General features: G+C 44.4%; 1 protein-coding gene across 33 annotated transcripts in view; it reads right to left on the bottom strand.

Moving 5' to 3' along the window:
• LOC109891980 (ELAV-like protein 3) overlaps positions 1 to 14,347 on the bottom strand; it is a 20,381-nt gene extending 6,034 nt beyond the window's left edge. For 2 of the 33 annotated variants that reach the window (XM_031827459.1, XM_031827462.1), the window contains exons 1-6: positions 13,866 to 14,330; positions 6,330 to 6,570; positions 6,073 to 6,176; positions 3,587 to 3,740; positions 1,185 to 1,413; positions 535 to 573 (exon numbers count right to left, since the gene is read on the bottom strand). In XM_031827459.1, coding sequence (XP_031683319.1) covers positions 535 to 573; positions 1,185 to 1,413; positions 3,587 to 3,740; positions 6,073 to 6,176; positions 6,330 to 6,570; positions 13,866 to 13,883 — 785 coding nt within the window. In that variant the 5' untranslated portion in view covers positions 13,884 to 14,330. Of the gene's footprint in view, positions 1 to 534; positions 574 to 977; positions 1,032 to 1,184; positions 1,414 to 3,586; positions 3,741 to 6,072; positions 6,177 to 6,329; positions 6,571 to 13,865 lie in introns of all 33 variants that reach the window. The other 31 variants (XM_031827466.1, XM_031827471.1, XM_031827473.1 and 28 more) reach the window with 29 other exon arrangements.

The raw sequence follows: 14,347 nt of genomic DNA, 5'->3' as shown, positions 1-14,347 counted from the left end.
ATGTTTAACGGAAATCACAATATTGAACAAAACACAGAAACCTAGAGAGGGATGAAAGCAAATTCGAATCAAATCATAGGAAAATTGGAGCAAAAAGAAGAAGACGCAAACGCAATCTGGTATGTCCATGCTGGCGGAATAAAGGGGACATGAAAGCAAAACCGAAACTGATAATGTTAGTTCATAAAGAAATACACACACATCAGATCCATTACGTAATCAAACCAAAAGAAAGAACCAAAAGATTATAAACAAAGCCATGCCAGAATACCCTGCTGTTAGACAACCCTAGACACTGCATATTTAGATGTGTTATACTGTCTGGACTGGTTGTTACATAACTTCTCAGTTTAATGGGCAGTGTGAATAGGGAATTAGGGAATATTTTCATAATCTGTCATTTCAAGGTGAAGGCAGCAGGTGGTATTCCAGTCACTTTGTTTGAGGTTTGTTCTTAGGCATGGATGTATTTTTTTTTAAAATCTTTTTGTATTTTTTGTATTTTTTTTTACAAAGTACACCTTTGGCATTTACCTCTTGACTCCGTAGCTGGCGTTTAGTAAATTGTCGAGTCTGCAACGCAAGAGGGAGAAATGAAGGGGGTGGAGACGTTAGTGGTGAGGACTGAGAGGAGGAAGGCCTTTTAACATGCAGCTTCTGCTCCTCTGCCAGCTGGCCTCCAGAGGGCGCCCTTCCCCTTCATTGTACTGTAGAGGAGCCGTCTGTCTATCCCAACAGCAACCCATCACAAAGCGCACGGCCTAGCCTTTGAACCACAACAACGCACTATGCAAATCAGTTTGTTAATGTGCAGATAAGTGTGTGTGTGTGTGTGTGTGTGTGTTGGAGATCTGCATTGTCTGATTCATTTAAATGTAATTTATTCATGTTGTTTAGTAGATACTATGTTGACTGGTTTGGAGCACTTTGCTTTGTTTTCATTTGATTTGTGCTTTGATACATTGGGGGTCTCTTACATTGGTTTTGTGCTGTTATTTGGATCTGGTCCCTTTCCAAATGGAGGGATGAGGCTGCAGTTTAAAAGAAAGTCAAGAAAAAAGAGGGAGAGAAAGAGAGGAAGATAGGATGAGCGAGCGCCGTAGTGCTCGTTCCAGCAGGGCAGGTGTGTCGGGTCAGATGACAGACAGGTCAGAGCGGAGATTGGGTGGTGGTGGGGGCAGTACCTGAAGCGCTGAGTCTGATGGTGCAGAGGGCCAGTGTAGCGGCGTGCAGCGGTCTGGTACAGCTGGGTGAGCAGGGCCTGGCCCGTCTTCTGGCTGGGGTTGTTGGCGAACTTCACCGTGATGGGTTCGGCTGCGCCCAGGGGCTTCTGGCCGTTCAGGCCCTTGATGGCCTCTTCTGCCTCGTTCCGCTTGTCAAACCGGATGAAGCCCACTCCTCGCGATATACCTGCTCCGGGGTCAGAAAGCAAGCTAATGTTAGCACCTGAGGGGTGAGGAGGGGTGAGTCATGACTTTGACTTGGTCCAATGAGATGGGAAAGGTTAGAGTATGGTTACAGTTGGTTCGGGGGAGGTAAGTTAGAGTAGATAAGGATAAGTCCTTGGTAGGTCAGGGGTACGTTTAGAGAAGAGTTAGAGTAGGTCAGGGGTACGTTTAAAGTAGAGTTAGGGTACGTCAGGGGTACGTTAGAGTAGAGTTAGGGTAGGTCAGGGGTACGTTAGAGTAGAGTTAGGGTAGGTCAGGGGTACGTTAGAGTAGAGTTAGGGTAGGTCAGGGGTACGTTAGAGTAGAGTTAGGGTAGGTCATGGGTACGTTAGAGTATAATTAGGGTAGGTCAGGGGTACGTTAGAGTAGAGTTATGGTAGGTCAGGGGTACGTTTAGAATAGAGTTAGGGTACGTTAGAGTAGAGTTAGGGTAGGTCAGGGGTAAGTTAGAGTAGAGTTAGGGTACGTTAGGGGTACGTTAGAGTAGAGTTATGGTAGGTCAGGGGTATGTTAGAATATAGTTAGGGTAGGACAGGGGTACGTTTAGAATAGAGTTAGGGTACGTCAGGGGTACGTCAGAGTAGAGTTAGGGTAGGTCAGGGGTACGTTTAGAATAGAGTTAGGGTACGTCAGGGGTACGTTAGAGTAAAGTTAGGGTAGGTCAGGGGTACGTTAGAATATAGTTAGGGTAGGTCAGGGGTACGTTAGAATATAGTTAGGGTAGGACAGGGGTACGTCAGAGTAGAGTTAGGGTAGGTCAAGGGTACGTCAGAGTAGAGTTAGGATAGGTCAGGGGACGTTTAGAATAGAGTTAGGGTATGTCAGGGGTAAGTTTGAGTAGAGTTAGGGTAGGTCAGGGGTACGTTAGAGTAGAGTTAGGGTAGGTCAGGGGTACGTTAGAGTAGAGTTAGGGTAGGTCAGGGGTATGTTAGAATATAGTTAGGGTAGGACAGGGGTACGTCAGAGTAGAGTTAGGGTAGGTCAAGGGTACGTCAGAGTAGAGTTAGGATAGGTCATGGGTACGTTAGAGTAGAGTTAGGGTAGGTCAGGGGTACGTTAGAGTAGAGTTAGGGTAGGGCAGGGGTACGTTAGAGTAGAGTTAGGGTACGTTAGGGGTACGTTAGAGTATAATTATGGTAGGTCAGGGGTACGTTAGAGTAGAGTTAGGGTAGGTCAGGGGTAAGTTAGAGTAGAGTTAGGGTACGTTAGGGGTACGTTAGAGTAGAGTTATGGTAGGTCAGGGGTACGTTTAGAATAGAGTTAGGGTACGTTAGAGTAGAGTTAGGGTAGGTCAGGGGTACGTTAGAATATAGTTAGGGTAGGACAGGGGTACGTTTAGAATAGAGTTAGGGTACGTCAGGGGTACGTCAGAGTAGAGTTAGGGTAGGTCAGGGGTACGTTAGAATATAGTTAGGATAGGACAGGGGTACGTCAGAGTAGAGTTAGGGTAGGTCAGGGGTACGTTTAGAATAGAGTTAGGGTACGTCAGGGGTACGTTAGAATATAGTTAGGGTAGGACAGGGGTACGTCAGAGTAGAGTCAGGGTAGGTCAAGGGTACGTCAGAGTAGAGTTAGGATAGGTCAGGGGACGTTTAGAATAGAGTTAGGGTATGTCAGGGGACGTTAGAGTAGAGTTAGGGTAGGTCAGGGGTACGTTAGAGTAGAGTTAGGGTAGGTCATGGGTACGTTAGAATATAGTTGGGTTAGGGCAGGGGTACTTCAGAGTAGAGTTAGGGTAGGTCAGGGGTACGTTTAGAGTAGAGTTAGGGTAGGTCAGGGGTAAGTTTGAGTAGAGTTAGGGTAGGTCAGGGGTACGTTAGAGTAGAGTTAGGGTAGGTCAGGGGTACGTTAGAGTAGAGTTAGGGTAGGTCAGGGGTACGTTTAGAGTAGAGTTAGGGTAGGTCAGGGGTACGTTAGAATATAGTTAGGGTAAGGAAGGGGTACGTCAGAGTAGAGTTAGGATAGGTCAGGGGTATGTCAGAGTAGAGTTAGGGTAGGTCAGGGGTACGGTAGAGTAGAGTTAGGGTAGGTCAGGGGTATGTTAGAGTAGAGTTAGAGTAGGTCAGGGGTACGTTAGAATAGGCTAATGGTAGGTTAGAGTAGGGGTCAGTTGTGCCAGAAGTGAGTTAAGGCTGTACCTGTGACCTGGTCCACCAGGATGCGGGAGGTGATGATGCGTCCGTACTGGGAGAACAGCTGCTCCATGTCCTTCTGGGTCATGGTCTTAGGCAGACCGCTCACATACAGGTTGGCATCACGGATAGATGCTGAACTGGGGCGGGCGTACGATACCTACAGCACATCAAAGAAACACACATTTCAACACTGATATCAAATCAAAGGTTTCCCATATCTTTACTGTACATATAACCATTTAGTCATTTTTTTATTTACCCAGGTAAGTTGACTGAGAGCACATTCTCATTTCCAGCAACAACCTAGGGGAATAGTTGCAAGATGAATGATCAAAATATAAGATGGGGATTGGGAATTTAGCCAGGATACCAGGGTTAACACCCCTAGAATAAGTGCCATGGGATCTTTTAGTGACCACAGAGAGGCAGGACACCTGTTTAGCATCCCATCCAAAAGACAGAACCCTACACAGGGCAATATCCCTAATCACTGCCCTGGGACATTGGAATATTTTTTTTTGTACCAGAGGAAAGAGTGCATCCTACTTGACCTCCAACACCACTTCCAGCAGCACCTGGTCTCCCATCCAGGGAACAACCAATACCAACCCTGCTTAGCTTCAGAAGCAAGCCAGGGTGGTGTTGCAGGGTGGTATGCTGCTGGCTCTGTAGCCATGCATGAATATTAATTTTACTCATCTTTTTTGTCAATGTGTGTGACTGTTTTTTGGAACGCTTTGTGACTGATTGTATCCACCGTTGTGCAAAGTTAACATTAGTATTCTATGGTGAGACTATAGTGTGACTTAGATTGATTATGAAAATGTCTACACATTCATGCGTTGGCGTGTATGAAAGCCAGTGAGAGAGTATGATAGATAGTGAGAGTCAGTGCATTGTTGTGAGTGGTCTGTCTGTTTGTTTCGGATGGAGGGAGAGGGAGCGAGTGTTGCCAGAGATAGGCTGATCTCCCCTCCCTCTCCTGCCTCTTTCCTTTGTTTCCAGTCTCGAGGGAGAACAGCTCCACTGGCAACCAGCAAACAATATAAATAGATCACAAGACAGCATCCCGACTATCAACTCACTAAAACATTCACTCCTTATTATATAAACACATACTCACATATACAAGTACAGTATAACTTGAATGAATGTGTTTGGGACATTTCTACTGAGAGTGAACATTTAGAGTATTATCATGCCTTGCACAACACATAGCCGATGGGTGTATTTGACCCATTGAGTTTAGAGAATAAAGTTGTCCTCATTCTAAATGGTGCAGTGAGTGTGCAGGACTCCAGTATTGTGTAGAGTGTGTGTGGACAGGGTGTGTGATGCAGTGATTGGGGGTGCTAGAGAATGGGAGGGGGGTAGCGGAGGCTACCCTATAATTAACCCTCTCCCTGTCTCTCCTACAGTACAGATGGTGCCTGCAGCCCATATGGCCCCTAATCCTGCCATTGGCATTCTGCTCCCCCAAGCCCCCCCCTACCCTTTACTCCTCCTGCCCCCTCCCGCCATCTTACAATGCTTTGGTGGAAATATGACATTTGCTTGGTCATTGTTTTATGACTGTATAATATGAATTGATTTTCAAAATAGCCCTACTGATAATATCAACATTTATTTATTTTAACAATTGCAATAACAACATTAACAACAACATAAATAACAACCACAAAATGTATACATTTTATGTCATTTATATCGGCCCAATAATTTGGGTATTATATTGCTAACCGTAGTAATAATATAATTATTGCCCCCTAAATACAATATATGTGTATTTGTACACTAATGTAACTAAAACATATTGTAGAAATAATGATTAACAATATGATTGCCACCTGTCTGTATAACTCCAAAAGCCCAACCCAGCTCCTGATGCTGTTGACTCTCTCTGCCCCAGTCTTTCAGAAGTCTGATTTGAACTAAGCCTGCACTTTATCCCAATCTATGATCTACTTTGATCAGGTGGGAGGAGGGGGGGCGGAGGGAAGGATGGAGTAGTGTTTAATCTGTCCCCCCCTCACCTCCCCCCCACCCCCCATCCATATTGGGGACAAAGAAGCCCCCTAATTAGGCCAGATTGGAGGCAGATGGGGGAGCCTGAACTGACCCCCGTGCCCCACAGTGAGACTCCCTGATTACATTTCCATCACAATCACCTCTGCATGCTGCTAGCCTCTTGCTTTCTGACCTCCACTCTCCCTCTCTCCACTCTCCACTCTCTTCACTCTCCCTCTCTCATTTCTTGTTCTGCTCACTTCCTTTGTTCCAGCGACCCCTCCTGTTTTTTCCTCCTTCCCCTCTTGTCACGTCTGCCTCTCTCTGCCTCTCTCTGCCTCTCGCTGCTTCTCTCTTCCTCTCTCGCCACCTCCCTTTCTTTGAGTTGCTCCCCGCCTTTCTCCTGGTCTTCCACAGCGTACTGAAGCAGAGAAGATGGAGAGTGACGCAGGTTGAAAAGCAGGAAGCAGAGGTGCTCTTACCTTAATTGTTTTGGTCTGCAGTTTGAGACCGTTGAGTGTGTTGATGGCCTTGTCTGCGTCATTGGGATCCACATAGTTTACGAACCCATAGCCCAAACTCTGGCCTAAATCGTTGAAAACAGATATCGATAATGGTCCTTTAGAAACTGTTTTTGCACCAAAATAACTGTACCTACAGGTACATATGCTGTATGTGATTATTTGTTATCCTCCAACTAGAAATATATTTTGTTTGTCTGTCTATTCATCAACTGTACCTGCTGAAGCATCATGAATACCTGTAATCTTGTCTCGGACCAGTTTGCAGGATTCAATCTCTCCGATGCTACCGAACAGGCTCTTGAATTCTTCCTGGGTCATGTTCTGAGGCAGGTAGTTGACGATTAGGTTTGTCTTGCTGTCGTCTGTGGCACCGTTGGTGCTGATGACTGGCCCGTTAGGCAGGCTGGTTCCGCTCGGACCGTTGGACACCTGGGTTTCCATGGTGCTGATTATCTGCTGAGGAAAAGGAAGAATATAGAACCCTGTGTACAAATGATTTACATCCGCAGTAATAACACACAGTAGAGTAATGGTGGGGCGTTGTTAGTAGGCCTTTTAATATAGACTCATTGAATGAATGTCCGCTCTGTCATTGTCAGCTAGGGAAGAGGTCAGACATCAGCTGAGGGGGTGGAAGGATACGAGGCAGGGATAGCAGTAGACTATACACAGACCCCTCTCTCTCCCTCCCCGTTTCCCCTCCTCTCTCCTCCCCCGCTCTTTCTCTCTCTCGCTGCCTCTGGGCCCTGCAGATGTCACAGTCCTTTTTCCCTGTTTCCTCCTCCCATCCCCCAGCCTCCATCTATCCATCCAGCCACAGGGTCAAACAGCATTACATCATTACAGGGTCCTAAGTATTGGTGGTGGTGGGGCAGGTGGGGCAGTGGGCGTTAGGACGGGGAGGTTGACATGGCAGACAAAAGAGAAAGTGACATGGTCTAATCTGCTCAGGCCTAACATCTCTGAAGGCTGTCATGTAGCCACATGGAACGTTTCACCCCCCCAAAAATACATTCTGGCTTTTAATGTGCTCACATTCTTTTGTAAGTGTCTGTTTGTGACTCCGACTCAAACTTGTTTGTGCGAGTGGATGGAGTGAGTGAGTATTTGTGCCCACTAGAGGTGTGTTTGTGTCATTGTGTGTTGCTCTGGAGTACACCATGTTGCTTCATTTGACCCACAGGGGATTGTCTTCATGGAACAGCTGTGTGTGCAGGTCAGAAACTAAACTTCCCGCTATCTCTCCTTGTCTTTTCTCTCCCTCTCTCCCTGCTCCATCTATTCCATTCATCCGCTCCTTCTTTTCACCATTCTGTGTAGAATATTATCTGTTGACAGACTGTGTAAACAAGCTAGTACAGAGATGTTGTCCCTGTATTCCTGGGCTCCACCCAAACTAATACAAATGTTCATTTTGGCTCCTTGTTCCATTTCCTGGTATAGTGTACCTGGGAAGTGTGGTTTAAATAAGTACCATTACTCAGGCTGGTATCTGTGAGCCTGGCTGGCATGGTGACTGCAGGTCTCAGACTGGTGGGTGCTATAAGACGTTTACCGCCAAAGCTCCAGAAGTCTCACAGTGTGGCCTAAGCTTCTAGAATTATTTGAGTGAGATACAATATTACCAGCAGCTTTACTACTGTTTGTCTGTTGTTTTGGTTATAGTCTATGTTTGTCATTTTCCCTTTTGCGTGGCAGGGTTTACTTTTGATGTTTATCCATTCAACTTAATGGAGGAGACTGAGTAGTGTTCCTTTTCCCCTGCTATGGACATATTACCCTAAAAGCATTCATTGCTTTGATGATATTCCCCCAGCCCTGTTGTAGCTCTTAGTGTCCCCCATCTTGTTCCCCCCCCCCCGTGCTCATGCCCCTCTCTGTCTCGCTCTCTCTCTGTCTCTGTCTCTCTCTCTCCTCCTTCTAACCTGATTTCTGCCTTGAGCTGTACCCCATGTTGCCCAGGTAACAGCGGCTTCAAGACTGTTGCTAATGGCTGGCTGACTTTTGTGTGTGTGTGTGTGTGTGTGTGTGTGTGTGTGTGTGTGTGTGTGTGTGTGTGTGTGTGTGTGTGTGTGTGTGTGTGTGTGTGTGTGTGTGTGTGTGTGTGTGTGTGTGTGTGTGTGTGTGTGTGTGTGTGTGTGTGTGTGTGTGTGTGTGTGTGTGTGTGTGTGTGTGTGTGTGTGTGTGTGTGTGTGTGTGTGTGTGTGTGTGTGTGTGTGGACAGAAAGATAGAGGCAGAGAGAACGACATAATCCATCTCTGTTGGGCAGATATTGTTTTTCTCCATGTATTAATGTTCGATGGCTTTGCGGAAGCAGAGAATATATTTAAGTCAAATTGACATTGACAGGGAGAGAACATCAGAGGGAGAGGAAGGAGGAGAGGGGAAGGGAGTGAATTATGACAGCCTAAAAATAAAACACTGCAAACACACATATCTAAGAAGCACATGAGAGCTACTGAAAAGTAGACTAGCCATCCATCATACAGTACACATGTTATGGGCTTCTTTGGTCTCGACTAGAGCGGTATGATCTGCTGATCTAGGGACTGCACTGGAACAGAACATGGACAGAAGGTTCTACAATACCCAGTTAAAAGATCATCCTTCATGCATAATGGGAAAGAACAAATAGTCCACATGGATTTCATAAAATGCATCTATCTAATATGTGTAACCATGTAACACACAAATGTCCGAAAATAAAGGAAATACTAATATTTTCTGAATTTGTCACAGAACTGACCAAATATTACAGCCCTTTGCAGAAAGACACCGAATCCCAGCAAATTTGACTTGTCAACTGAAATAGACCTCAGTGTGGCAGTCCAGGCATCCACAGTGACAAGTTCTAAAGTTATATAATTCCCAGGCTCAGACTGGCCACAGAGACACAGAGGGAGAGACTGGCTGACACAAGCAACATCTAACATCACCCTGAGATCTCCATGCCAACAAGCAGGAGGATGACAAAAACAGAAGAGTGCTTTTAGGATGCTACAAATAGAACAAGTTGTAATTTTCATCAGAACATGTTAGCCTTTACAAAGAAATTAGTGGAAAATATCAACTACATCCATAACAATATCCAAGTACTGATATGGCAAGGATGTAGGCATAAATATCTGGCCATAAATAAAGGCCTAACCAGCCCACCTCTGATAGGCTAATTCTATTCATGATTTATTTTGCTAATCATGATGAATGACAGCAAAGAGAGTAACCAGACACAAACGCATTAAACACACAACCCCCAACACTTTCAGATTTCTGCTGTTGGTTGGGCCAGCTCTTCTTCTCCTTGTCCCGGCACTAGATGTGCCTTTCTTTTTCTATTTCTAGGACCTGAGAGATCTCCCTCAATATTTAATGGACTGCATCCTCAGCATCGCCTACACATGGACCCAGACTCGCACGCAAACAAGAGCCCAGAGCCCTACCTCCTCTCCTCTCTCTGCCTGATGAGTGGAGCGAGCACAGCACACAGATCACCTACACTTGACAATGCTCAATTACAAAACACAGCAACATTACATGACCCAAATGTAAATACAGATACGGGCAGCGTCGTCTTCTTCAAATTGGCTTTCCCCTTGTCTATATACATGACTGCTGTTGCTTTCCTACAAATGGAAGGTGAAGACCTGTCCTAAGAGGAAAAGCAGCAGTCTGCCACATACAGTATTCAGGCCAGCTTTTGTCATGTCCCGATAAAGGTCAAAGCATATGATGTGATTACCCTTTACGGAAATCACTGTAATTGTATCAGCCAGAAGACTGGGCTCAGATGGAACTGAGATTCTCATGCTAGGCCTTATTGTTCCTAAGTGTTTCCAATGGGAATCAAACACAGGTCCATACACTGGAGTCAAGACTGCTCTCTACATTCTAAAAAGGGATTTGTCACTAGATTCTTATGATAATGTAAAATGTGCTTGGCATCGACTCTTTTCGTGTTCAGGAACATTCCTAGCATAAAAAAACATTGCTCAGAAGATTGTTATCTGTAAATCAACCCAAGAGAAAATGAATCAGGTTGTGGCAGTAACAAATAAATCAACGAATTCTATCTTAGCAAAGAATGGGAGGTCAGGAGGAGGCCTCTGCTTATCTACCCACTGATATGGGGAACTATATTACTGCTACACACACTTCCTGTTAGTGCTACCACTGGTGACAACACTGTCACTCATGGGTGATGCAGTCGCACTGTACTTGGAGAGTCATGGAAAATAACCTCTATCTCTGAGTGAGATAAGGTAAGAGAGAGAATTTAAAAAAGGTTAGTTCCTGTTGACAACAACACCATCAGAAAATACTAGGTTCTGAATATTTCATGTTATTTAGGAGTTGTTGGGTTCTCTTTTTCATGTGCTAACTCATCAGTAAAACACTATTGCAGACACTGTTGTACCACAATACAACCCACCTAAAATGGTAGTGCATTAGTCTCATTTGAGTAACTTGAAAACAAGGAAAAACATTTGAAAATCGAATTTCCTGGAACCACCAAAGACAGGGGATTCACTAAACTACGGTTTGGCTCAAGAGAAAGGCCTCGATTTTCAAGGCTTTTTTTTCTCTTTCTCACCCTTGTTTTTAAAATATACATCAATCATTATTTTGGAAGGCCTGAATCGCAAGTGGATTCTAGGCTGGGGTTGTAAATGGGCCTTCTAAATAACACAGATTACAGGATTATCCTAAACAAAAGGCATTAGCCACACTCTCTACAGCTTAAAGGGATCATGGTGGCAGCTGTAAAACAACAGGACAACACAAGTCACAGCCCAACACTCACAACCTTATCCTACATACTACATAACTAACGCTCAGCACTAACACACATTTTTAATAGGCCTATATATATATATGTGTTATATATATTTTTTCTTTAGGAAAATGTGATATTTTAAAATAATTTCCCGGTTTGTCAATACATTTTATGACAGACATAAACCATGTTGCAAATTCCCTATGAATGTGTTTGTGTGTGTAGCTTTCGTTGAAACCAGGGGCGCTATCCAGAGTGCTGAAGTAGGGAGTGGCTTTCAGGCGATTCCGTTTGAGGCCAGAATGCATTGTCCAAACCATCGAGCCTTTTCTGTAACATTTCAAAATGCTTCATTCGCTTCTTTTCACTAATTTAAAATTGTTCGCATTTATTTGACAGAACATCTACTACCCCTTCCCCATATTTTGGGAAAACAAGACATGTGCGCTCTGTAGGAATTCACAACCCCGAGCGCCTTTTTGCTGAATAAAGGTATTGAAACAACCAAACAAAAGAGCCACCCGTTCCTCCTCTTCTCGCGCGCAGAGACTATGGCAGCTCTATGAATATTGATGTAAACAGTAGCGCTTTGTGTCATGGCCAGGGGCTGCAGGACGCTCCCGGAACAATGAACGCCACAATTGCCAACATAATTTCGCTCCAGTAAGTCAGTCATAGGCCTAATAATAATAATAACAATAATATTGTACAACATATATTTTTAGGACATATTACAGGGGAAAAAATCAAACTCGGCCTATAAAAACAACAAAAATTGAGGTCTCTTATTCTTATGTAGGCCTACAAGTCTATTTCAGTTCCCTATGGGCCATCTTGAATAAGTAAATATAGAGTATTTCAAAATAAATCAAAATCTATTTAGGCTAAACCTGATTTATCCCTCCAGTCATACTCCATGGTGGATTGATTTTCTAGACGAAATCATTTGACAATACATATAAATACAGGATACATCTTATATTATAAACTCATAGCGTCAGTTCTATTTAGGCTCGTTTACACTTGGTGGCCTCTGCTGTCCTTGTCCTTGAATCGCGGAAGCGCCTCGGGAAGGTTATCTGACTCAACTGTTTTATTTGCTTGGCACTGCGGTACAGGCAATGCTCACGGAGGACTGCGGAACATGTGGACAGGAACTATAGGCCTACGTGCATGACGCTGACTGGGCTCAGGGCCTGCCTGTTAGCCCAGCTCTACAGGCAAACACTGATGAAATAGAAATGGGCTACTATTCAATAAGGACAGCTTAAACATATTGAAGCTATAGGTCTAAGTAATTATCAAGTGGACTATTGATTGAAATAATTGCAATATTATGATCTCAAAGATGTAGGACTTGCAAAATAAGTCTGCTCTTCAGTTTATAAACATGGTCGTGCTCGTGCTCTATTATGTAGGCTACTAGATTTTATTTTGGGCCTACACGACCATCGCAGTAGGCTACCAAGTCCCATGGAATGGTCATTCGATCATTTATGTTGGCCTATATTGCGTAAAATTTCTAAATGGCCGTATTTGTGTTTTTGGTTGCAACAAATTATTATATCGCTTTGGATATTGTAGCAGCCTATTATTTAAAAGAGAAAATGGGGTTCTACCTGCACCTGCCATTAAAATCTGTAAATTAAGACGATATGATTTATGCCTATATTCTACTTGATAAATATTTAGCCTTTTATATAAAGCATAAATATAGAGCATAAAAAATTGTTATTTAATCATCATTTATATATTTAGCTTGCTCCTTGCACGCCAGTTTTACTTGACCATGAGAACAATACAACGGTAAATCATTCCACCTGCTGACAGGAATAAATTGGAGGCAGCGTCATTAAGTCAAGAGGATGTTTGGAGATGAAAGCTTTGAGACCAAAACCAGCGCGTGCCATCATTATGCGCTCGAGTCCAGCAGAGGCACGCCCAATTCGGCCGTTGGCTAGGAGCTAGGCTAATTTAACTCTGCTAGGGCTACATAAACCCTTTAACAAACAGGCGTGATTCAAATAGGCGCTAGCTTTAAAAAAAAAAAGTGTTATGATGGATGGGTAAAAAAAATGTTATTGTAAAAAAAGAAAACGCTAGTCGCCATCCCTCTTTTCGCGGCCTCTGAAATGTCCATCCCATTTACTCCGTTGCATCGCAACAAGAACCCTTAGGAATTTTGACTTGCCTGACCAATGGATCCGTAATCCCCCCCCCCCCCCCCCCCCCCCCTTAGTGACTCGACCCTTTTTCTTTGCCTTGCTCTCGATGGGCCCTCAGCCACGGAGGCATCATGTTTTGTCTCAGAAATCCGTCTCGAGCATCCTTGTGCAGTGCCAGGCAGGGCAGGCGGAGAAAGACGTTCTTCCCCCCACCACTCTCTACGCAGCACAGCAGCAGCAGCAGCCGCACGCGGCCTCAGCACCCTCTGCCCCCTACGCCCTTGCGAAAAATGTGTATACAAATAATGCAGCCATGGAGTTTGATATAGCCCAGTGGGCAAATATATAGTCCTCTATAAAATGTCAGAATAAAGCATTTTGCTCTCCAGCGTCGAAGATGCAGGCAGGGATGGAGCCTCGCGCAGGCAGCCGTGGCGCATCGCTCAGCATGACATTACTAATTGCCAGCATCGATCGTTAATCTTGTCAAGACAATATCCCATAACCGAGAGAGCAGTAGTATAAGCCTATTTAGGCCACTATAGCTTATAAATATTGTGTGTAATACATGTGTGTTTGTTTATACCAGTATTATAGCTAGCTAGCCTATCATATATACCATATTATATCATATTCAATATGTGTATATATACATAGGGCTATATGCATGCATGTATATATGTTTGTGTACAATACAATCAAGTGCAAAACAAAGGGACTGCGCTCCAGAATGTAGCCTATGCAATGCATGCTGCTGCTACAACATCCACCATCCTTGCAAATAGAAGAGAAAAATGAGGCATATACGTACAGTAACCATTCTTGACATACAATGAGAGTGATCTAGGTCCTTCTTCGTTTCGCAGGTCTTCAAGCCGTAGGTTGAGTCAATACTATGATCTGTGGTCTTTATATTAGCTGGCCTGTGTATTTACTGTGGAGAGGCCCGTGTCCAAATCCCAAAAGAAAAAAAAGAAAAAAGGAAAAAAGACAATGTTCACCAGGGGAATCTCAGCCCTTGGAGATTGGTAGGTGTCCTCTGTAGGGGGAAAATGAGGAGAAAGGGGTTTTCTTCAGGATGATGATGAGGGAGAGCTTTCTCTCCGAGTGGCGTGGGCGACAGTTCAGAAAAAAGAGAAGCAGTGATCCCCAACAGGGTGTGTCCAGGGGAGGGTGTTGTGGTTCGGCTGTGCTCTGTGTGTAATATTCCCAGCTCCTCTTGCAGTCTCCTTCTGTGCCTCTGCTGCAATGTTCTTCTTTTATGCGTCCTTCTGGCTGGCAGAGCGCGCTCCT

The sequence above is a fragment of the Oncorhynchus kisutch genome, linkage group LG6 (assembly GCF_002021735.2).
Source record: "Oncorhynchus kisutch isolate 150728-3 linkage group LG6, Okis_V2, whole genome shotgun sequence".
In the NCBI taxonomy this organism is placed as follows: Eukaryota; Metazoa; Chordata; class Actinopteri; order Salmoniformes; family Salmonidae; genus Oncorhynchus; species Oncorhynchus kisutch.
Note: the sequence above shows the minus strand (reverse complement) of the source record. Positions and strands in the feature narration are given on the sequence as shown.